Here is a 25,001-nt window from a genome sequence, read left to right on the forward strand (position 1 = left end):
GTTAATTTCTATTTGTTTGCAAAAGTTGTTTTTCTGTTCTTCTGACTGCATAGAAATCTCCTTCTGTACCTATTAACACTTACTCTTTTGTGTGGTTTAATCAGACTGCTAGTACAGAAAACAACAGGTCAACTAAACAGAGAGTGCACTTACATTTTAAGCATTTTTTACATTAAATACATCATCTGTATCCTTCTTAACACATTAAAAAGAAATATAACATTTATTATAATAAAACAAAATCTCATTCCATTACAAAACCCATGCAAAAACAAGAACATCTAAAAATTGTCACACAAACAAACACTTGATGTGGCTTAAAGGGAGACACCAATGACTCTGTATTATTGGTTTATATAAAAAAGAAAAATCCTATCAATAATAATCAGAAAGTGTTAGATGATAATGATATCTGTTTCAGGCAAATTAACTCTACTCATTGTCTGTTACAAGTCTTAATTTTCTTCATCATTTTATGAAAGCTTTTTCTGATTTCCTTAGTTCTCAGACAGTAAATTACTGGATTAGTTAAAGGTGGAAAGACATTCTGTATGATTAGAACCATTATACGAGTGTCCACAGATGTACCGGGAATTCTGATCGCTATAAATTCACCGCTGGCTGTCAAAAAAAAGACAGAAATGACCAGCATATGTGTGCCGCATGTGTAAAAGGCCTTCATTCGTCCCTCAGTGCTGGCAATCTTGACAACCGAAAATATTATTCGCATGTAAGAAAAAAGGATAAATGCCAATGGAATGAACATAACACACAAACCAATGATAAACATAACATAATTAGTTATTTGATTGTCTCCACAAGCCAAGAACATCAAAGAACCAAAGTCACAAAAGCAGTGAGTTATTTGATTAGACCCACAGAATGGAAGCCTGGCAAGAACAGCAACAGTAACGATTGAACAAAAAAAGCAAAACAAACAACAGTAGGCCATGAGTTTTATGATGTGCCTGTTGTACATTAAATTAGGATAATGAAGAGGGTTGCAAATGGCTATGTAGCGATCATATGCCATTAGGGCCAGCAGAAAGCCTTCAGCTGAGCATAGACCCAACCAGAATGTTGTCTGAGTAAAACATGCGGCGAATGGCACAACTCTGTACCCAAATGTGAATAGGACTAGCATACTGGGCACGGTGTTAGTAGTGATGGCGATGTCGAGAACAGCCAGACCACAGATTAATATGTACATAGGGGTGTGGAGTGTTCTGTCAGATATAAAGATTATGATTAGAAGAATGTTCCCAACAAGAGTGAAGAGATAAACTGTGAGGAAGGCTCCAAACAAATATCTTCTGCTTTCTTGGTCTCTGAAATTCGGAAATCCAGTAATAAGGAAGTCTTTGTCTAAGGAACTGGTTTGGTTCGACCTGGACATTGTTCATTTATGGTTAGATCTGCAGACAGAAGGAAGAAAATAGCAAGACTTGAGTGAAGGAGTTGGAGTAAACTGAATTTTACTGCAGAAAGAATTTACAGTTTCAGAGGTAAGACAAAGTACTGTGTCTGGCTTCAACTGTTAAAAATGATGTGATAGACATACAGACTAAAAAGTTAACCCAACTATAAAATAAAACTTACATAGCCACCCTTTCTACGAATCTTTAACATGGTATAATGTGAAAAATCGTTCCTCAATATTTCATAAGCCTAAATGAACTGCTCTTGCTGCAACAGACCTACAGCTTTGTATTTTCATGTTTTCAAGATAGAATAAAATAAGTTACACATTAAGAGTTTGCTTTAAAAAGATGACAGGAAGAGATATACAAGTTAAATTGTTTTAATATTCATGACTCACAAAATAGTTCAGTTGAATTAATTAGAAAATGGGTTTAAGTGCTAATAGGGCTAAACCAAAAAGCGATTTTTTTAATTGCACATTCACACATAAATGTTTTTTTAGAGCTTTAACTATAGACCTGAAAGATCCTAAACTATTAGTAAAGTTATTCGCCATTATTTTCAATGACAATATTGACATGTAAGCATTTTAGCAGGGAGTGGTTTAGAAAAATCGTTTCAGTATTGGTTTTCGAACAGTTTTGGCCAATAGCTTGTTCAATTGAAATGCATGGTAATGCTCATAAAGTGCTGGTAGAGGGTTTCTGCAGCATTTCTACACTTAAATCGCTGCCGCTTCCCATTGGACAAGTCTGCAGTGAAGCAGGGAGCTCCTAATCTATGCATGCAAAAATACAAAATAAAAAAATAACACCCCTTGGATGGTGTGGAGACAGAAGTCATCAATGATCTGGTGAAGCAGAGGTGCAGAATCCTGAGCTACAGTATATGACCCAGGACAAACTTTTTTTAGCAACAGAACCCAATACACATATCTGGTTTGGGTGCTCAGGTTGTTGATGATCAGGACAACCCTGTGATGTATTTAAACTGTAAGCGTACTTATGCTACTATTGAAAAGGAATGTCTGGGGATAAAATCGGCAGTTGAAGCACACTGTTATTACCTTTGGGGTCGCAATTTCACATTAGTAACCAATCACATGCTGCTGCAATGGCTTTGTAGACTCAAATTCAAGACTCACTAGATGCGTTTTTCCATGGTAGCCTTTCAATTTTTCCAGTTCATTTCCCCGGTAAACAGCATGTTGACACAGATGGAGACTCAAACAGAAGGTTGCTTTGTTATACAAGTAAACAAAGCTGGGGGGAAAGTGTGACATATCAAACTGTGCTCTTACTTCCTAGTCCTGGCTCAGTTACAGAGAAAACATACTTTCACTCTGACAAAGTCAGTGAAATGCTGGATGAACTGTGGTCTTGCACAAGGTCCACTGTAATAAATAACTTTATAAACAATTGATTTAATACAAGCAGTTCTTACCCAGGTTGGGGTTCTTGTGTCCTGCTGTCTCGTCATGGAGGGCCACTGTTTTTAAAAGTTTGTTTCTGTGTTAGAGCCTTACTAGGGGTCCATTTAGTAGCTTTGAACTGCAACTTTTCAAAGTGTGTAGCTCTTCCTCTTTGCTGTGTGCTGAGGTTTATAGGCCTCCTATAATTAATGATGCGTTTGTTTCTGAATTTTCTGATTTCTTGGGCAATACTTCACTCTCCTATGATTGACTACTTATTGTTGGCGATTTTAACATAGGCATTTGTTGTCAATGTAAACCTTTGATTAAAGGCTTATTATCATTATTGGATTCATTTGATTTTATCCAGCATGTTCAAGCCTCAACTCATTCTCTTGGTCACACCCTTGATCTTGTTCTTACACATGGCATTTAAGGACTTCTCTGTTCAACTTCCAGGAGGGAGTTAAGAAATCTTTTTATTCTTTGTCAGCAAAATCGATACTATCTGCTCTGGCACTGTTCCAATGGGTTATGTACTTTCTGTTGTTAATCAAGGCATTGTCTTGGAATCCTTTGAAGTGGTTTCACTGTCACAGCTAAAAAGGACTATTGACATACTTAGACCAACTTTTTGTCCTCTTGAAGTTGTTCCACCACACCTCTTACTGGAAGCTTTTGATATTTTGGGTCCAGCATTGTTGGGTATTAAAAATGGTTCTATTAGTGAGGGGGTTGTGCCCTCACCTTTTAAACCTGCAGTAGTGTGACCCAGTCTTAAAAAGGCAGATACTGGTGTCAGCTAATTTCCCCATTAGAAAGAATTATTTATAATCAATTGGTTGATCATCTTAACTCCAATAATTTATTTGAGATCTGCCATTTTCATTGTGTTGAGACAGCCCTCCTGAAAACATTTAAAGACATCTCTCTTACTACCCACTCAGGTGGGGCAGCAGTCCTTGTCCTCCTATTTCTTTCTGCAGCTTTTGACACTATTGACCATGGGATCTTGCTGTTGTGGCTTAAGCATCTGGTGGGGCTTAAAGGGGCTGCTCTTAACTGGTTGAGGTCATATCTTATTGACAGACACTTTGCAGTGACTTTCAATTCCTCTTTTTCGTCTACTGCTCCTGTTAAATGTGTTCCTCAGGGATCCATTCTGGGTCCTACTTAATTTTCTGTTTATATTCATCCTAAAGGATCTACTGTATTTTTAGGAAGTTTACTGTTTCTTTTTATTGTTATACTGATGACATGCAAGTCTATATTCCTATGTGTAACTCTTCAATCTATCAGCTGCACAATAATCTTGTAGAACTAAGATTCTGGATGGCTGACAATATTCTCAATCTTAATCAAAATAAAATGGAAGTGCTGATAGCTGGTACTCCTGCCAAAGTTCAAATTGGTTTTGAACTCCTTGGCTCTTTCGCAAACTTTTGCAAACCCCATGTTCAGAATCTTGGGGTTATTTATGGTAGTAACCTCTCTTTTGAGAAACAGATCAATTCTGTGGTCAAGAGTTGCTTCTTTCAGCTTCGTCTTTTAGCCAAGGTTAAGCCGTTTTTTAATCCCCTAGGGATCTTGAAAAAGTTACTCATGCTTTCATCTTATCTTGGCTTGATTACTGCAACTCGTTCTATTCTGGGATCAGCAAATCCCTGATATGCAGCTTGCAATTGGTTCTGAATGCTGCTATTCATTTTTTGGTTTGGTCAAGAAAGTTTTATTCTGATTCTCTAATTTTAGCCTCTTTACACTGGCTACCTGTTACTTTCAGAATTGATTTTAAAATTTTGCTGCTGCTTTTTAAATCAATACATGGGTATGCTGCCACTTATTTATCTGAATTGTGCGTTATACACCATCATTATATATAATGACATTGGCATTGCTTGTAGCCATGCCCCTCTGCAGTTGGACTGCTCTAAAGGCGACGCCATTGAATTCTTTTAATACCAGGAACACAAAAATAGACTGAAACATCTCTTAAAGTTTATTAAGTTTGCTGGTTTATTTGGAATAACTTTAATATACAAGTTCAAGAATAAAGTGTGATTAAAAGGATTATTCTAAATTGTATTTGTATAAGCTCTGCAGGCTACTTGTGACTTTACGCTGTAGGAAGATAAGTAAATAAATCAATCTGGCTTTTATATAAGTAACATATAAATGTTTCTTATGTAAAGCCCATCACAAAACATAATCACAAACAGGACTTTGCACAATACGTTGGCGAGCTCTGTAAGCCGTGCTGTTTTGTTGAAGGACATGTGTGGGGCAGACTGACTGGCAGGATGATGCCGGACCTCGTCCTGCATCCAAATGGTGCCATCTTTCACCTTTACGCCTAGTGCAGCTGTGTTGTTTTTATATGTGAGTGGAAGTTTCTTGCGGGGTGGGGGGACTTCTGTTCTCTTTCTCCGATGTAGACCCCTCGTCCTTATCTGAGTTCACCTCTGTTATAGCGCGTCTTTATTTGAAAACTAACAGTGTCAGATCTGGGAGAGCGTGAACGCGACTGAGAGAATAAAACTGAATAAAAAAAATTGCTAACCTTAACAAGTACTATACATTTACACCGGCTGTTAGTCTCAAATGTATGTTTTTATTGTATAATAGTAACAATAAGAGCAGCTCACTACTCAAAACGTTTATTTTGGGACGCGGTGAAGCTCGAACCCGCAATCTTTGGAATAGGAGCCAGCAGTTCTTACCATTGTACTACCAAAGAAGTCACGACAATAAGCCACACTAACCCAATTTCTTTTTCTTCGGTTATTGTCATGAATAAAAGCTCACTTGTTCTGTTATATTTGTACCTTTTGTGAAAGTGCTTATTTGATATTTGGACTTCAGTCTTCACATGTTATACACTTCATGTCATGTCATTAGTACTAAAACATGAACAAAGTTATCAAAGTAAAATTTAAAGTTCAATAATATCTTATTTATTTATCAATATTATCCTATGTATATTCGTTACTTAGCCAACCTAGAATTTTAGGTTTTTTTAACTGTTAGTAAAATGGTAAATATATGTGACTGGACCCTGCTCGTGACTTTATAATTACAACTGCAAGTTCAACTACAGCACCTGTTTGTTAAGTAAACGTTGAGTAAATTCTATGCGGTTAGTTGCCTTATTATTTAAAGTTTTCTGGGCTTTGCATTTTCTATAGTGCTGTTGCTTCCTGGCACTCCAGTCTTGTTCATTTTTAATTATTTATTTAATCCTTATAGTTTTCAAAATTAAATAACTGGAAGAAATTTCTATAGCAATGACAAAATTGTTTACCTACAATAGTTATCCGAATAAATGCTAAAAAATGATAACACACATAGTCTTCAACATAAGAATTTTTAAAACAGCTAAGAACACATTTGTTTAAACAAACATCTTTGTCACTAATAGCATGGTTATAAATTAACAGAGGGAAAAACTGAAAAATTAAGAGTTTCAGACATAAAAAGAACACACAGAGTCAATTAAACTTTTTGGGGTTTGTGAGTGACAACTTTCTTATCAATTCAAGAGATTATATACAGAAAACATTCATTATATGTGACTTCAGGTTTTGATTTTTATTTAATGTGCAAATTGCTGAGTTATTGATTGTAGTTTGATGGGTAAAAATGTCAAATGTATCCATTTAAAATGAAATCTACAAAATGGTAATGTGTGTGGAAAATTAAGGGGTTTGAATACTTCCTCAATCCAGTAGAACTGTTTTAGATTAATTCACACAAAGAGGTCTGTCTGCATTTAGAATGGAAATGTATGTTAATAGCGGCACATTTAGGCAACAGACATGCTTTGTGATCTTACTTTCTCAATATTTCAATCCAAATCAGAGTTGCTAAATCATCAAACGCATCAATATTAAGAATACTGAAAGATAGATAGATAGATAGATAGATAGATAGATAGATAGATAGATAGATAGATAGATAGATAGATCAAACTTTATTTGTCCCCAGGGGGAAATTTGGCTTTTTATAGAAGCTTCTGTAAAAAGGTTGCTGCTTGCAAAGCACCCAGAATTAATACATTAGGTTATCTTGCATCTAAAAATATATAAATTGCCTGTTTAACACAGTTCAGAATTCACTTGCCAAGATTTTAAATCTTTGATTGCTTGTTGTAATGAAGTCATATATTCCACCATCCAGTTGTGCAAAATGGCAATAAAGACCTTCATAAGGGAAATGCTGCTTGCCCAAAATGGCCTCTCTCTATGTAAGTTTCAATGACTATAAACTGACCAGGCGCCGTATCGAAGAGTGTAGTTGCCCAATCATAAACTGCACTTGCTAAGTTCTACAGTCATTTCACACCTTTTCTTCTGACACAGAGAATCCTGAATATAATTTTTTTTAATTTGATTTGGGTCAGCATTCTGATGAAGTGCTGATCCATGTATCTTTTCCTAATTAGTTCAGTTTACTTTTTTGAAGTTAAAATATTCACATTCACATGAAAAAGATGAGGATATCCTAACGTTACATTTCTGTACAGAAAATCAAAGTAGTTAAGGGGTAAAGTGGACTTAATTATTATATTTGCCAGTGCTTCTGATTTCAATAAATTTGTACAGCATGCACAACTCAAGATATCTCAAAAAAAATTGAACTCCCTCAACAAGTTTCCTTGATAACTACAGTAAATGTGCCGAGTTGTTTCTTGGGGAAAGACAGACAGACATGGAAATTGCAGTGGAAGCTTTTGCATATTGTGTGAACAAGACAGAAAGAGATTTAAGACCTAATATGGCACTTTGCTTCCTTTTAGAATCTGAACTAAAAACAGATTTATTGCAGACTAGTGCCACACACTCTTCATTTTCCTTTAACTAGTTTTAATACTTTTTAAGTAGTTTTAATAGTTTTCAGAATTCATATTAAAATGTTAGTCAGTCATATATTTTATGTTCATGAACGCCTTAAATCCATTCTAAATATTTGTCAATGCAGCAATTTTTTGTTAGCCTTAAATAATCTAAATCTTTAAGAATGTCTGTACAATGCCTAAAAATGTATTTTGATTTTGGAGTTCTGCATACTTTATACACAGGTGCTTGAGATCAATCTTTCAGAAAAAATACACAACTGAGGGAAAAAAAGAGATTATGTGAGTGTTTAGTGGGAAGAGTGATCAAGCAGGAATAGGTGTTCATTAGAAGAAATTATAAGAAGTATATGGAAAATGGCTGGCGCCCTGCCTGGGGTTTGTTTCCTGCCTTGCGCCCTGTGTTGGCCGGGATTGGCTCCAGCAGACCCCTGTGACCCTGTAGTTAGGAGATAGCGGGTTGGACAATGGATGGATGGGTATGGAAAATGGTAAATGATGCATTAAAGAAGGATTTAATAATATAATTTGCCTGGGTAGAAAACTACCAGTCTTTTCAAGAATCAAATATAAAATTATTTTTCTCACCTTTAAAGCACTTCATGGTTTAGCCCCTCATTATCTGTCTGAGCTGCTGCTTCCTTACACTTCTGCTCGTGCATTAAGATCATCGGATGCTAATTTACTCACTGTACCTAAACACAGGTTAGTAACTATGGGGAACAGAGCTTCAGTGTGATAGCCCCTAAAGTTTGGAATGCTCTTCCTTTCAGCCTTCGCGAGGAAAAATCTATTATTAATTTCAAACTCCTGTTAAAAACACATCTCTTCAATGAGTATTATTCATTATCTTATATGGAATTTCTATTGTCTTGTTATTGTGTTTATTGAATTGTAAAGTCTCCTTGAGTGTATGAAATAAAACATTTTTATTATTATTATTATTATTATTATTACTTAAAACTTTAAATTCTCAGGAACTTTAGAAGCCACTTCAGAACAACGAAGAAGAAGAATGAATGCCACTTTTAACTAACTGTAACTGGAGCTGAGGACTTGCCTGACTTGAGCACTGCATTCTTTATGTTTTTGCCAAGAACATTAACCTAATTACTGTGTTAATAGTTTTAGTTTTTTTTTTTTTCTCTGTGACACAAAAAACATAAATGACTCAAAAAAACATTCTAAAAAGTTTCACACGCCAGGCACAGTAGAAATCATGGAAACCAAACATAATTTACAGTGATTAAAAATTGCGAGGCTAATAAAAGTTGCACAAACATTGGATTCCCTGTAATTTCCTCCCTCTGCTCTTACAGTAAACTCCATGTCAGTGGTCTCAGGATAGACATCTGTTTGGCTAGGGGTCTAGCAGTTCTACCAATTGTATAACTACAAATTTATCTTCACATTGAAAAATTAAAACATGATGTTAAACAATGAGCTGTTTTGAACTTGATGTAAGAAAGGTGGCTGATTTTGGTGTTTTGCGTTTAAAGAAATGTCACATTTTGAAATCCCACAGATTGCAAAAATCAGTCAAACATTAAAGTGATTTGTACTTTTTATTATTGTCTTTCCAAAGCATCTAATTCTGAAAAAGTTAATAGATATTTCTTTTGCATCCAGTTATATTTGAAATGTTGCATGTTCTTTTATAGTTATATTTTACAAATGACTGTATAAGAGGCTACTATATATTATGCTGTATATTACATTTGATGGTTAGATTAGCCATTTATTGAATAATATTGTACCATTTTCTAAGCTTGCTTATTCCTGAGAAGAGTCATAGTTATATAACATTAAGCATGCAATAAGATAAACTTGGTCAATTTTTTATCTTTTTTTATCTTAAGGTACTCATCCTATAATAGTAACAATAAGCATTTACTTACCAGTGTTCTCTTATGTTTAATCAGAAATAAAGAGGAATATGGTGCTAATGTTGCAATTTATTTCAGGTTAAAGTCTTCTGGGAACTGCTTTACTAGAAAGATGATTATAGTCATTAAGAAAGAACATAAGTGTTAATGGATACCAAGGAGTTGCAATGATCTGTTCTCAGGAGATTAAAACCTATTACCACAAAATGTAGCATAATTATTAAAAAGACACCTACAGTTGTTGTAGTAAAATACAGTGGCAAACAGTGTTGTAGAAACATTTTTATAGGATGTAGGAAACAAATTGCTTCCTATGCAAATAGAGACCTCTTTGCTTTCTGCACATTTTATTGTGTTGTACATTTAAATTTAAATGTATACATTTACCATATTTGCCCATCAATCTACACTCCATAACCCATCATGACAACGTGAAAACATGTTTTTGGAAAGGTTTACACATTTATTAAAAATCAAAAACTGAAATCTCTCATTTACATAAGTATTCATTGCCTCGGTTGTGGCACTTCAGATTGTGGTCAGGTGCATCCTGCATGCTTTAATTCTCCTTGGGATGAGTCTAGAACTTGATTTGAGTAAACCTGTTTGAAACTAAATTGATTACACACTGTTTGTAAAGGCACACATGCACCTGTGTATCTAAGACCAAGCTATGAAGTCCAAAGAACTCTCTATAGACCACTACGATCAAATTGTGTTGAGACTTAGATCAGGACATAGGGTGCCAGTAGCCCAGTTAATAATTGTGAAACAGAAGAAGCTTGGAATCTCCAGGACACTTCCTAGAGTTGGACATCTCATCAAACTGAGTAACCAGGCAAGAACGACCTTAGTAACATAGGCAACTAAGAATGGTCACTCTAGCAGAGCTTCGGATGTCTTCTGCTGAGATGGGAGAACCCCCATCAATCAGGTGGTTGTCAGTCTTGGAGTTGTTAAGGCCTGTGATGACCAACTTTGCAATGCCCTCCATCACCTGTTCAGTTTGTCTTTAAGGCTACTGCTGTGGAAAACATCCTGTATTGTTCCTCTTCCAAAGAAGGCAGACGCCTCTTCACTTAATGACTACAGACCAGTGGCACTTACTTCACACATCATGAACAACTTTAAGAGACTGGTCCTGGACTATACAAGACCACCTGCACCCACTGCAGTTTGCCTATTGGACAAATATTTGAGTGGAAGATACAATTATCTATCTGCTCCAAAAGACTTATTCTAGTCAAAGCTGACAGCTTTCAATATCATCCAGCCATCTCTGTTAAGGGGTAAGAGACATGTGGGTGGATGAGTCTATGGTGTCCTGGATAACAGATTACCTGTTGGGCAGACCACAGTTTGTGAGGTTGAAGGACTATGTCTCTGATACAGATATGAGTAACACAGGAACACCACAAGGAGCAGTCCTGTCTCCTTTTCTTTGCATACTATTATTATAAGACCCAGTTGTGTCACTTGCAGAAATGTTCAGATGTTTCTGCCATTTTGGGGTGTATTTACAAGGGGGGGTGAGATGAAGGAGAGGAGTGAAAACTTTGTTTCTTGGTGCAAAGGGAATTGTCTACATATTAACATCGGCAAAACCAAGAAACTGCTTATTGACTTTCACCAAACCAAACAGCCTCTATGTCTTGTCACTATTCAGGGAGTGGATATAGAGGAGGTGCACTAATAAAAGCATTTGGGGGTCCACATCAATGACAGGTTGGGTGTGAAGTTACTCAGTTAACCCCTTTTTAATTTAATCATCTCCAACCATTTCCATTTACAGTTAAACTGAGTTATATATGATTTGCTGGAAAACAATTCTGCACAAATTTCTTTTGTCCTTGGTTATGATATTCATCCTTTTAATGAAGTTGCCAATATAAAAGCTAATTTATAATTAGCAAATTGTAATCTGACATGTATGGCATTTCCAAATTGTGTCCTGTTAATTAAGAAAACAACACTTGGAGGTGCACATGTCCAATTGCATTGTTACTGTTATCTGTAACGCATCTCCAGCTAACAACTGATCAGAATGTAAATTGTATCCAGCCTTTTACTAGTCCTGAATGTCAAAAGTAACATTTTAAATGTTTTTTTCTAAAATGTGAATGGGCAAAACATTTTCCCCTTCTGCTTCAACAACATATGATATAAAGTGCTTTAACGCTAAAATTCCTGAAGCCTACGGAAAAACTCGTAATCCCAGCCCACCTTAAATCCCTTCGCACCTCTCCATCAGCGTCTTTTGTTTTGTAAATTTGTCGATCAGCACAAGAAGCAAGTAGCCTGCTGTCCTATCCCCCGCCTTGACGGAGCTCAGCTCAGGCAAAAAGTTCTCCCATCTCAGACCCAAGGCTCCTTATATGTGTGAGAGGTGAGGTGCCTGGAGTTGTATAGGGTAAATAATACAGTATATCGTTATTTGGAATACATGCATTTCATGTGTGTTCCGTGTCTACAAAGATCTGGCTAAGTGTAGGATAAAAGGAAATGCGAGAAATGCAAGAAACACATACATAAAGCAGAAACTTTTCCATGTTATACTAATAATGACATGAAGTATGCAATGTGTGAATACTTTAGTTCAAACATCAAATAAATATGTGCTTTTATAAAAGAATATAACCAAAGAAAAAAAACATTCGATTTACATGTGGCTGTCAATGAGTTCAAAACTCAAGCTCAAATGTCAATTGACAGGGCGTTCACACAAATTCTTGAATGGTGCAGAGGTAAGAACCACTGCTTTATAACCCGAAGGTCCCATGTTTGAGACCGGGTGTTTCAAGTAGTGAGCGGTAATAATCTGAAGATTTTTTTTTTTATAACAGTGTTGTAGCATTATTATTTCTTTATGATGAAAGAGGGATATAACCTGGTTTAGAATGTAGATAGATAGATAGATAGATAGATAGATAGATAGATAGATAGACAGATAGATAGATAGATAGATAGATAGATAGATAGATAGATAGATAGATAGATACTTTATTAATCCCAATGGGAAATTCACATTCTTCAGCAGCAGCATACTGATACAATAAATAATATTAAATTAAAGAATGATAATAATGCAGGTGAAAAACAGGCAATAACTATGTATAATGTTAAATGTTAACGTTTACCCCCCCGGGTGGAATTAAAGAGTCGCATAGTTTGGGGGAGGAACGATCTCCTCAATCTGTCAGTGGATATATCCTGTTAATTTCTGTTCCAAAGATAAAACTAAACTGTTCAACAAACGACTCCTTACATCACATTCCTTTCTTTAGCAGGGTGCAGACCTGGGGCCTCATGCATATCGCCATGTGTAGAATTCATACTAAAACATGCCGTATGGACAAAAGTGGAAATGTGCGTACGCACAAAAAAAATCCAGATGCATAAATTTGTGCATATGCCAACTTCCATGTTCTTCCGCTACATAAATCCAAGTCAGCGTGAAAAGTAATGCACGTGCACACGCCTGCTGCTCCACCCCGACTACTCCCAGAATTACACCACTTTGAATATGCAAATAAATATAAATAGCCCCTTATGTTTTCTATTCTGTGAAAAGACAATGGCAAAAGCATGGGGAAAAACAAAAATTTCAGCGAATACCAAGTAGAGGCAAGGAAAAATGTACTATTTGTTGGTTTAAGCAGTGATATAAACAACAAAAGGAAGTTGATCAAGTGACAGAGTGGCGGAGAAACTCGAAAGTTCAACTTCAGAAAGTTGCACAGTGCCCAAAATAAATAAGAAGTGGTCAGAGTCGCTGTGAAAAGGCAAGTCGTAGCCCACCATATGAGTGTCACATGGAAGCATATTAGGGTACAGAGAAAAAAAAAAAACTGGGACACTGTGTGAAAAAAAGTCTAAAGTACTTTTATTTTGTAACTAAAGTAGAACGTAATAAACTTCATCTTTAAATCCTTTAATTTAAAAGTTTATCAAATCCCATCATAACTAAAGTAGCACGTTAAATCGTTAAATGCTTTGTATTTTGTGTGTTCTTCTATGTACTCTGTGTGTGAATCACTATGTGCTTCTTAAATGGGCTTTCTCTTATGCCGACAGGACACAGAATACATTACATTTATTATGTTACAGCTCTCTGAACAATTTAAATACTAAGATGTATATTTGATATAATTTAAAGCATGTATAAAACATTGAGGCACGTTGGCGCAGTGGGGACAACAAGGTGGCGCCCCTTCCAGAGATTGTTCCCACCTCCCGCAAGATGGTTGCTGCGCCGTATGCGGCCCACAATAAAATAATTTACTGCAGCAGTACTGTCCCCCGAATCCTGTCCTTCCTTTTCTTTCTCCAAATAACCAATCGCCACACAATCAGCTCTGTAATAGATGTCAAGCCATCTGTAAGCTTAGAAAGCCAATTCTTCAAAACTTTTAAGGAACATTAAAATATCTTCATAGTCAGTCATTACCCAACCCGCTATATCCTAACACAGGGTCACGGGGGTCCGCTGGAGCCAATCCCATCCAACATAGGGAGCAAGGCAGGAACAAATCCCGGGCAGAGCGCCAGCCCACTGCAGGACACACACACACATACACTCCCACACACCAAGCACACACTAGGGATAATTTAGAATCGCCAATGTACCTAACATGCATGTCTTTGGACTGTGGGAGGAAACCGGAGCACCCAGAGGACACCCACGCAGACATGCTGAGAACATGCAAACTTCATGCAGGGAGGACCCGGGAAGCGAACCCAGGTTTCCTTACTGCGAGGCAGCAGTGCTACCACTGCGCCACTTTGCCATCATCTTCATAGTACATGTTTAATTATTCCATCCATCTATCCATCCAGGGTCACGCCAGTCCCAGCAAGCATACAGCGTGAAGCAGGAACAATCCCTGAATGGGGCACCAGCTCATTGCTACCTCTGAGGGATCGATTCCTAGCATATTTAATCATTAACAATATACATTATTTAAATGAAGTTAAAAATGTATCTGTATAATTTATATACTTTAATGCATTTTATCTTAAAAATGATATCAAGAGCTCCAAGAAGATAGTGCTTGGAAATCTAAATTGACTTAGAAGCTAGTTGTCATCATCTGTAAATACGTGCTCTCTTGAATTTCTTTATTGTTATTGTATGGTACAATGAGATTCAATATGCAAATCCGCCATAAGCTTATTATCCTATAAAATGGTAAAATAACAACAACAACAACAACAATAATAATAATAGGATAAAAAACAGTGAAAAACATATAATATGAAAGCATACCTGGCTCAGGTTGTGCAATATTACAACTGTAATGTAAGTGTACTGTGAGGTAATTGTACTTATTAGTACAAACAGTTCTACCGGGAGCACTTGATGGACTGATTGAGTGCGTTTATAGCTCTTGGGAAGAAACTGTTTCTGAACCCCAAGGTCCATACAGGAAAGGTCCTGAAGTATTTGCCGAATGGGAGCAGTTCAAATACACTGGCTGAGGCATCATGTGCTAGAAGCTGTATACCGATATTTCTCCTCACTCTTGACACAATCTGCTTTAGAGCTTTCTGATCAGCTGCTGTACAGCTGTGATTCCACACTCAGATACAGTGGGTTAAAATACTCCGAGTGGTGCGCTGATAGTAACAACGCTAAAGTGGCTATGGTATTTGAAATAGTTTGGCCATTCAGTGCAGCATTATATGGTTACAGGTTGATTACAATCAGATGCCTTGAACTGAAAAACAATATGTGGTTAATTTCAGGGTATCTGATAAAGCCGCGTCAGGGCTGTGAATCTAAAAAATAAAGGGAAACCACACAGGAACAGTAGGACTGCTGTGACGCTGGGTGCCGCCAGTTTGCCAAACTGAGCAGAGAATCTGCGTACGTAAGGGATTGAGCTGGCGTGAAAATGTGCGTGGCTTTACACCAAATATAGTTTTTATACATCGCGATGTGAGCGTGGAAACAGTTGTACACAACATTTTTGTGTAACATAATAAATAAATAAATCAGAGGTGACTGTGTGCAGAGGGTGCAGACCTATAAATACCTGGGAGTGCAGCTGGACGATAAATTGGACTGGACTGCCAATACTGATTCTCTGTGCAAGAAAGGACAGAGCCTCCTGTACTTCCTTAGAAGACTGGCATCCTTCAACATCTGCAGTAAGATGCTGCAGATGTTCTATCAGATGGTTGTGGCGAGTGCCCTCTTCTACGCAGTGGTGTGCTGGGGAGGCAGCATTAAGAAGAAGGATGCCTCACGCCTGGACAAACTGGTGAGGAAGGCAGGCTCTATTGTTGGCATAGAGCTGGACGGTTTGACATCCGTAGCAGAGCAACGGGCACTCAGCAGGCTCCTATCAATTATGGAGAATCCACTACATCCATTAAACAGTGTCATCTCCAGACAGAGGAGCAGTTTCAGCGACAGACTGCTGTCACTGTCCTGCTCCACTGACAGACTGAGAAGATCATTCCTCCCCCAAACTATGCGACTCTTCAATTCCACCAGAGGGGGTAAACGTTGAACATTATTCAAGTTATTGTCTGTTTTTTACCTGCATTTTTTATTACTCTTTAATTTAATATTTTTTGCTGCTGGAGTATGTGAATTTCCCCCTGGGATTAATAAAGTATCTATCTATCTATCTATCTATCTATCTATCTATCTATCTATCTATCTATCTATCTATCTATCTATCTATCTATCTATCTATCTATCTATCTATCTAAAATAAATTACACCGTTAAAGAGAATGTTTTTAACTATCCACAAACTGAAGTGTGTAAGGAATGCACGTCACTAACCTTGTAAGCTATCGATAAGGTGACTTCACACACCACACACACCTGGTGTTCCCTGGGTAGATCAGTTATAGCAACCTTAAACAAACATGTTGAATCTAAAAATAAACGATAATGGCTCTGCAGTAAAAATGTTAAATACTTTTAACATTCTATACTACAGTTTGGATAAGTGTATACATAAAATAATCAAATTCCTCATGAATCAGAACCAGGAATTCAGAGTAGTGGAACACTGGAAAGACTTCAGAAAAACTGCAAATAATTTCAGATCATTACAACATTTTAGACAAGAAACCCAGCCAAAGGGGATGCACAAACCAGTGTGTTTCTTCGCGCCGGTCCCAAGCCTGGATAAATGGGGAGGGTTACGTCAGGAAGGGCATCCGGTGTAAAATTTTGCCAGATCAATGTACAATACAAATTTCCATACCAGATCGGTTGAGGCCCGAGTTAGCCAACAGGGTGCTGGTGGAAATTGGGACTACTGTTGGCCGAAGAAGGAGAAGAAGAGGGGAGAGATGTGTCCAGAGGCAAAAGGACAGGAGAAAGGTAAAGAGAGTGGAACTGAGGGTAGGAACTTTGAATGATGGCAGTATGACAGGTAAGGGAAGACAGTTAACCGATATGATGGAGAGAAGGAAGGTTGATGTATTGTGCATGCAAGAGACTAAATGGAAGGGGAGTAAGGCCAGTTGGATTCAAATTGTTCTATCATGGTGTGGATGGGAGGAGAAATGGGGTAGGGGTTATTCTGAAGGAACATTATGTCAAGAGTGTTTTGAAGGTGAAAAGAGTGTCAGACAGAGTAAAGATTATGAAGTTGGAAACTGAAGGTGTGATGATGAAAGTTGTTAGTACATATGCCCCGCAAGTTGGGTGTTCAATGGATGAGAAAGAAGATTTCTGGAGTGAGTTGGATAAGGTGATGGTCAGTGTACCCAAGGGACAGAAAGTGGTGATTGGAGCGGATTTCAATGGACATGTTGGTGAAGGGAACAGAGGAGATGAGGAGGTGATGGGTAGGAATAGTGTCAAGGAGAGGAATGAAGAATGTCAAAGAATAGTGAATTTTGCAAAAAGGATGGGCATGGCTGTGGTGAAAATATATTTTAAGAAGAGGGAGGAACATAGGGTGACGTACAAGAATGGAGGAAGATGCACACATGTAGATTTTATCCTATGCAGAAGAGTCAATCTGAAAGAGAATAAAGACTGCAAAGTGGTGGCAGGGGAAAGTGTAGTTAGGCAGCATAGGATGGTGATCTGTAGGATGACATTGGAGATCAAGAAGAAGAGGAGGAGAGGGAGGGCAGAGCAAAGGATCAAATGGTTGAAGTTAAAAAAGGAAGACTGCAAGGTTGAGTTTAGGGAGGAGGTAAGAGAGGCACTGGGTGGGAGTGAAGAGTTGCCAGACAGCTGGGCAACTGCAGCAGAAGTAGTAAGAGTGACAGCAAGAAGGGTGCTTGGCGTGACATCTGGACAGAGGAAGGAGGAAAAGGAAACCTGGTGGTGGAATGGGGAAGTACAGGAGAGTATACAGAGGAAGAAGATGGCAAAGAAGAAGTGGGATAGTCAGAGAGATGCAGAAAATAGACAAGAGTACAAGGAGATAAGGCGCAAGGTGAAGAGAGAGGTGGCAAAGGCTAAAGAAAATGCGTATGATGAGTTGTATGAGAGGCTGGACACTAAGGAGGGAGAACAGGACCTGTACAGATTGGCTAGACAGAGGGACTGAGCTGGGAAAGATGTGCAGCAGGTTAAGGTAATAAAGGATAAACATGGAAACATACTCACAAGTGAGGAGGGTGTGTTGAGCAGATGGAAAGAGTACTTTGAGAGGTTGATGAATGAAGAGAATGAGAGAGAGAGAAGGTTGGATGATGTGGAGATAGTAAATCAGGAAGTGCAACCAATTAGCAAGGAGGAAGTAAGGACAGCTATGAAAAGGATGAAGAATGGAAAAGCCATTGGTCCAGATGATATACCTGTGGAAACATGGAGGTGTTTAGGAGAGATGGCAGTGGAGTTTTTACCCAGACTGTTTAATGGAACCTTAGAAAGTAAGAGGATGCCTGAGGAGTGGAGAAGAAGTGTACTGGTACCGATATTTAAGAATAAGGGTGATGTGCAAGACTGTAGTAACTACAGGGGAATAAAATTGATGAGCCACAGCATGAAGTTATGGGAAAGAGTAGTGGAAGCTAGGTTAAGAAGTGAGGTGAAGATTAGTGAGCAGCAGTATGGTTTCATTCCAGGAAAGAGCACCACAGATGTGTTGTTTGCTCTGAGGGTAATGATGGAGAAGTTTTGAGAAGGCATAGAAGGAATTCCATTGTGTCTTTGTGGACCTGGAGAAAGCATATGACAGGGTGTCTCGAGAGGAGCTGTGGTATTGTATGAGGAAGTCGGGAGTGGAAGAGAAGTATGTAAGGGTTGTACAGGATATGTATGAGGGAAGTGTGACAGTGGTGAGGACTGCAGAAGGAGTGACGGATGCAATCAAGGTGAAGGTGGGATTACATCTGGGATCGGCTCTGAGACCTTTCTTATTTGCAATGGTGATGGACAGGTTGACAGACGAGATTAGACAGGAGTCCCCGTGGACTATGATGTTTGCTGATGATATTGTGATCTGTAGCTTGAGTCGGGAGCTGGTTGAGGAAACCCTGGAGAGTTGGAGGTTTGCTGTAGATAGGAGAGGAATGAAAGTTAGTAAAAACAAGACAATGTGTGTAAATGAGAGGGAAGTCAGAGAAATGGTGGGATGCAGGGAGTAGAGTTGGTGAAGGTGGATGAGTTTAAATACTTGGGATCAACAATTCAGAGTCCTTTGCAACTTTTTAACATTTTAATAAAGCATTTTCTGATTTCTTTAGTTCTCAAACAGTAAATTATTGGATTACTTAAAGGTGGAAAGACATTCTGTATGATTAGCATCATTATTCGAGTGTCCACAGATGTGCCAGAAATTCTACCTGAGACATATTCACTACCAACAGTCAAGAAAAAGACAGAAATAACTAGCATGTGTGTGCCACATGTGTAGAAGGCTTTCGTTCTTTCCTCTGTGCTGGCAATTTTGATGACCGAAAATATTATCTGCACGTATGAAAAAAGGATAAATGCCAAAGGAATAAGCAGGACACTCAAACCAATGCCTAAAGCAACATAGTTAGTGATTTGAATGTCCCCACAGGCTAAAAACATCAAAGACCCAAAGTCACAAAAGCAGTGAGTTATTTGATTAGACCCACAAAATGAAAGCCTGAGAAGAACAGCCACTGTAACGATGGCACACAGAAAGCCAACCACCCAACAGCACAGCATCAGTTTTGTGATAAGACTGTTGCACATTAAATTAGGATAATGAAGTGGGTTGCAAATGGCTATGTAGCGATCATAGGCCATTAGGGCAAGGAGAAAGCATTCGGTTGAACACAAACCCAACCAGAACGTTGTCTGAGTAAAACAACCAGCAAACGGCACGACTCTGTACTCAAATGTGAACAGGACTAGCATACTGGGCACAGTGTTAGTAGTGATGGCGATGTCGAGAACAGCCAGACCACAGACTAATATGTACATAGGGGTGTGGAGTGTTCTGTCAGATAGAAAAATGGCGATTAACAGGATGTTCCCAACAAGAATGAAGAGGTAAACTGTGAGGAACACACCAAACAAATATCTTCTACTTTCTTGGTCTCTGTAACCCAGGAATCCAGTAATGATGAACTCTTTAACTGCTGAACTGGTTTGATTTGATCCCAACATTTCTCATTAATGGTCAGATCTAAAGAGAGAAGGAAAAAAATTGAAAACTTCAGTTAGGGAATTGGACTAAATTGTTCAAGATGTCTGTGTAAGAAACAGTTATCAAGCTGAATTTGATTTGTGAAACCAATAACATTTTAAGAGTGATGATTAGGTACTTTTCCTTGCTTCAGTTAATAAAAGTGGATATTAAATAAAAAAGGGTAATCCAAACATTAAATAATATGCACATAGCAACCCCTTTTTATAAATCTTTGATGTGATAATGTGAGAGGTTTTGTCTCATTATTTGGGAGGCCTGTAAAGAAATACCCAGCTGTAATGCACTCAATAGACAAACACTTTTTAGTTTTATGTTATAAAACAAAATAATTCACAGAATAACAGATCACATTAAAAAGACGACAGAAAAATACAATACAGTAATCCCTCCTCCATCGCGGGGGTTGCGTTCCAGAGCCACCCGCGAAATAAGAAAATCCGCGAAGTAGAAACCATATGTTTATATGGTTATTTTTATGTTGTCATGCTTGGGTCACAGATTTGCGCAGAAACACAGGAGGTTGTAGAGAGACAGGAACGTTATTCAAACACTGCAAACAAACATTTGTCTCTTTTTCAAAAGTTTAAACTGTGCTCCATGACAAGACAGAGATGACAGTTCTGTCTCACAATTAAAAGAATGCAAACATATCTTCCTCTTCAAAGGAGTCAGGAGCAGAGACTGTCATAAAGGCAGAGGAAAATCAATAGGGCTGTTTAGCTTTTAAGTATGCGAAGCACCGCGGCACAAAGCTGTTGAAGGCAGCAGCTCACACCCCCTCCGTCAAGAGCACAGAAGGAGAGAGAGAGAGAGAGAGACAGAGAAAAACAAGCAAGAAAAAATCAATACGTGCCCTTCGAGCTTTTAAGTATGCGAAGCACTGTGCAGCATGTCGTTTCAGATAATCTTTCAGCATTTTTAGACGAGTGTCCGTATCGTCTAGTGTGCGAACAGCCCCCCTGCTCACACCCCCCTACGTCAGCGCAAGAGAGAGAGAGAGAGAGAAAGTAAGTTGGGTAGCTTCTCAGCCATCTGCCAATAGCGTCCCTTGTATGAAATCAACTGGGCAAACCAACTGAGGAAGCATGTACCAGAAATTAAAAGACCCATTGTCCACAGAAACCCGCGAAGCAGCGAAAAATCCGCGATATATATTTAAATATGCTTACATATAAAATCCGCGATGGAGTGAAGCCGCGAAAGGCGAAGCGCGATATAGCGAGGAATTACTGTACTTAATTTGTTATAATACACAAATCAATTACTTTTGTAAAAATCTGTTATATTCAAAATAATGAGAGATAACAGATGCAATTACATGTGCTAGTAGACTACATTAAATACAACAGTACTTTACGATATAATGTATATAGAAGTGTATCCCAGATGGGCTTTTGGTTGTTCAAATGATTTTGTAGTGTTGCAGAAAATACAAAATAAAAAGAGTCTTAAGCCATCGCCATATGTGAAATTCCAACTTGGTTGTTCTGTATTTGCCCCTTTAGGTGGAGGACGCCCATGTGCCTTCTTCAAAGCATCATGGCAGACAAAAAAAAATCGAACAGAAGGCTAGGTTCATTAACATAACACATTTGAATATATGTTAATTCTCACCAATAAATAAATGAGATACTCCGGCAACAAACCTCTGAAATAAGTAGCATGTAAAGTTCCAAAATAGTTAAACATATTAAAAGTCCTAAATATAAGAAATTAGACTTCTTTTATGTGAACTCTTAAGAAAGACAAAAGCACGAAGTTAAATGTTATGTATGATCTTGTTTTCTAATATATAAAGTAGACGGCAAATAATTTAAAAATGGCATCAATTACTGTCCTGTTGTTAGTTATTGGTGGTGGATGTTCCGTGACTAATTCTACTTCAAATTTCTTAAACATGATATTTTTGGAAGAAGAACCCAATGAAGATGTAAACGTTCTGTAGAAGTCTCAAGCTAAAATTATTGGGTTATATGGAATCTTGAGGGAGAGCAGGTCTGGAGTTATAGTGTCAGAGAAAGTTAGGAAGAGGCTAGTTTTGGGCCATTTGAAAGGCAAACTTCACCTATCACATGACCCTCTCCAGTTTGCCTATCACCCAAACCATTCCACTAAATATACATATTATCTACTCTTCATCTGGCCCTCTGGTCAAAAGAAATCCTGGAATGCTTTTCATTGACTTCAGTTCAGCTTTTGACACCATCATCCCTCAGAACCTCATATGGAAGTTGAGTCAGCGAAACTACTACGCTTTCCTATGCAACCTGATCCTGGACTTCCTGACAGAGAGACTCCAGACATTCCACATTGGAAACACCATCTCCTGTACCATTATGCTGAACACATGCAAACCAGGGCTGTGTACTCAGCCCATTTCTGTTTACTCTGTTGATTCACGACTGTATGGCTGTTTACATCTTCACCTTCATTTAGTTTGCAAATGACACAATGGTGGTGGGTCTCATCAGCAATGGAGATGAGTCCGATTACAGAATGGAGATATGACGATTGGTGGACTCGTGCAGGTGGACAAGATTAAAGAGATGGATGTTGACTTCAGGAAGGCCCATGCCGTCCACACCCCCAATGCACATTGACAACGCTGTGGTCAAGAGTACCAAAATTCTTAGTGTGCACCTGACACCTTCCTTGGCAAATTAACACCACCTCCATAGCCAAGAAGGCACAGAACTGTCTCCAGTTCCCTTGGTGGCTGAAGAAGGCAAGCCTACCTCCCCCCATTCTCACCATATTCTACAGGGGCACCATCGAGAGTGTTGTGAATAGTTGCATTACTGTCTTGTTTGGGAACTGCTGTGTCCCTAAAGGTAAGATCCTACAATGGGTAAGTGCACACAGCAAAAAAGATCTTTGGGACCTTAAGATAAAGATATTGTTATAAAGCCTTGAACCCACAACACCTATAGCATTGTGAAGGATCGCTCCCACCTCCTCTCACGGTCTCTTTGTACCACGTCCATCTGGCAGAAGGTACTGCAGCATACAAACAAGTTCTGCCAGGTACTGCAACAACCTCTACCCCTTGGCTGTCCAGACTCTGTGTTGCCCCTTACCCTCACATGTACTCCTTCTAGCTTATTCATATGCAGTTTCCTTTGTGACACTTGTTACTACTGTTGTTTTTATTATTTGTAGTCGTCTTTATTTATTTATGCATCTATTTATTATTTAGTAGAGTTCTTTACCTGTCTTGCACTTGTCTTGTGTTTATGTATATGTTGCACCGTGGGGCTGATGAATGTTATTTTGTGGCACTGTATGCTGCAATATGGTGTATGGATGGTATGACAAAAAAGCCACTTGACTTGAACTCAAAATAAATCATTATAATGTGCAGCTAGTGCAGCCATGAAGTCGTTTTCAATGTAACAGAAATAGACACCTATATTATTCCTGCTCACTTACATTTATTTCTAGATTAGTGACGTTTTGCTTTTTTGTGTTTAATACACCTCAAGCAGCAGGAGAATGAGCTGCTGCACAAATGGCCACTCAGCCTTTCATTACCTTGTTCTGGGGATTTGTTTTGCTGTCAGGAACAGGTGTCTGGCGAGTAAAAGGAAAATATTAAAGATGTAGAACCTGAAGTAACCTCTTTTTAGGTGAATTTGAAATGGTAAACAAACTCATAACTGAAGTCGTGCAGAACAGTTCACTCTTGTAAGAAAGACAAATTTGCCATTGCTTTCAATGGGAGATTTTCAAATTTCTGACATTTACACTACATGCTCTACCCAAGATATCACAACAAAAATTGAAGTGTCTCAGGAAATTTCCGTGATGAATAATTGTGCCGAGTTTTTTCATGGGGACAGAGAGATTGACTATAAGAGAAGCCCCTTTTTGTAACACTTAAGCATCTTGTACTCTTAGGCTCATAAGGTCTTTTAACAATCTTAAACAAGCTATTATTGTTCTAAGGATGCAGCTGTGCTCATCTTATTCTTGAGCAAGTGACAAAAAGATTGCATGGTTCTTCTAAACTGGCTTTTGCCCGTCTGGTTTAAAGTTAGCTGGTACCTTTGTGCAATGTATCCCCTTTGGGTCAGTGTCATGACTCTCCAAATAAGTTAGCTTTAGGCCGTAGTACTTTACTTTGTAGAGCATGTATTCAATCAAAAATTAGTTATATGTAAATGCAGCCTCTGTGTAATTAGATTACTCTTATAAAGCCAGTCAGTCAGTCATTTTCCAACCTCTTATATCCTAACTACAGGGTCACGGGGGGTCTGCTAGAACCAATCCCAGCCAACACAGGGTGCAAGGCAGGGAACAAACCCTGGGCAGGGCGCCAGCCCACAGCAGGGCACATGCACACACACACTAGGAACAATTCAGAATCGCCAATGCACCTAACCTGCATGTCTTTGGATTGTGGGAGGAAACCCGAGTACCCGGACGAAACCCACGCAGACATGGGGAGAACATGCAAACTCCGTGCAGGGAGGACCCAGGAAGTGAACCCAGGAATCCTTACTGCGAGAAAGCAGCACTACCACTGCACCGCCGTGCTGCCCATCTTATAAAGCTTTTGTTTAAAAAGGTAATTTCAGCGTAAAAGTGAGTTGCAACAGTAGAATAGCTGTATCTTGGGTTGTGCTTCCAATGAATCTTAGATAAATAAAATCTTTCATATGCGTATTGCTGGAGTCTGAAGATCATTTGTAAAATGATAGCAGTCCTGAAACAGTGCTCGAGGATTTTTCTCCTACCTCAGACAGACATGTAACTGCAGTTGGAGCTTTTAGATATGCAAACACAGGGAAAGGGGATTTAAGAGCTAGTAGAAATACACTC

The 25,001-nt window shown here is 38.4% G+C and overlaps 2 protein-coding genes across 2 annotated transcripts; both read right to left on the bottom strand.

Annotated features, from left to right (window-relative positions):
* Positions 1-394: 394 nt before the first annotated feature.
* Positions 395-1,396, bottom strand: LOC114641256 (olfactory receptor 1E5-like). Its single transcript, XM_028790334.2, has one exon. It carries the CDS (start codon positions 1,394-1,396, stop codon positions 437-439), a length of 960 nt encoding a protein of 319 aa, XP_028646167.1. The 3' UTR covers positions 395-436.
* Positions 1,397-19,186: 17,790 nt separating this feature from the next.
* LOC114641257 (olfactory receptor 6N2-like) lies at positions 19,187-20,146 on the bottom strand. Its single transcript, XM_028790335.2, has one exon. It carries the CDS (start codon positions 20,135-20,137, stop codon positions 19,187-19,189), a length of 951 nt encoding a protein of 316 aa, XP_028646168.1. The 5' UTR covers positions 20,138-20,146.
* Positions 20,147-25,001: the final 4,855 nt, after the last annotated feature.

This window comes from Erpetoichthys calabaricus, chromosome 4 (genome assembly GCF_900747795.2).
Source record: "Erpetoichthys calabaricus chromosome 4, fErpCal1.3, whole genome shotgun sequence".
NCBI lineage: Eukaryota > Metazoa > Chordata > Cladistia > Polypteriformes > Polypteridae > Erpetoichthys > Erpetoichthys calabaricus.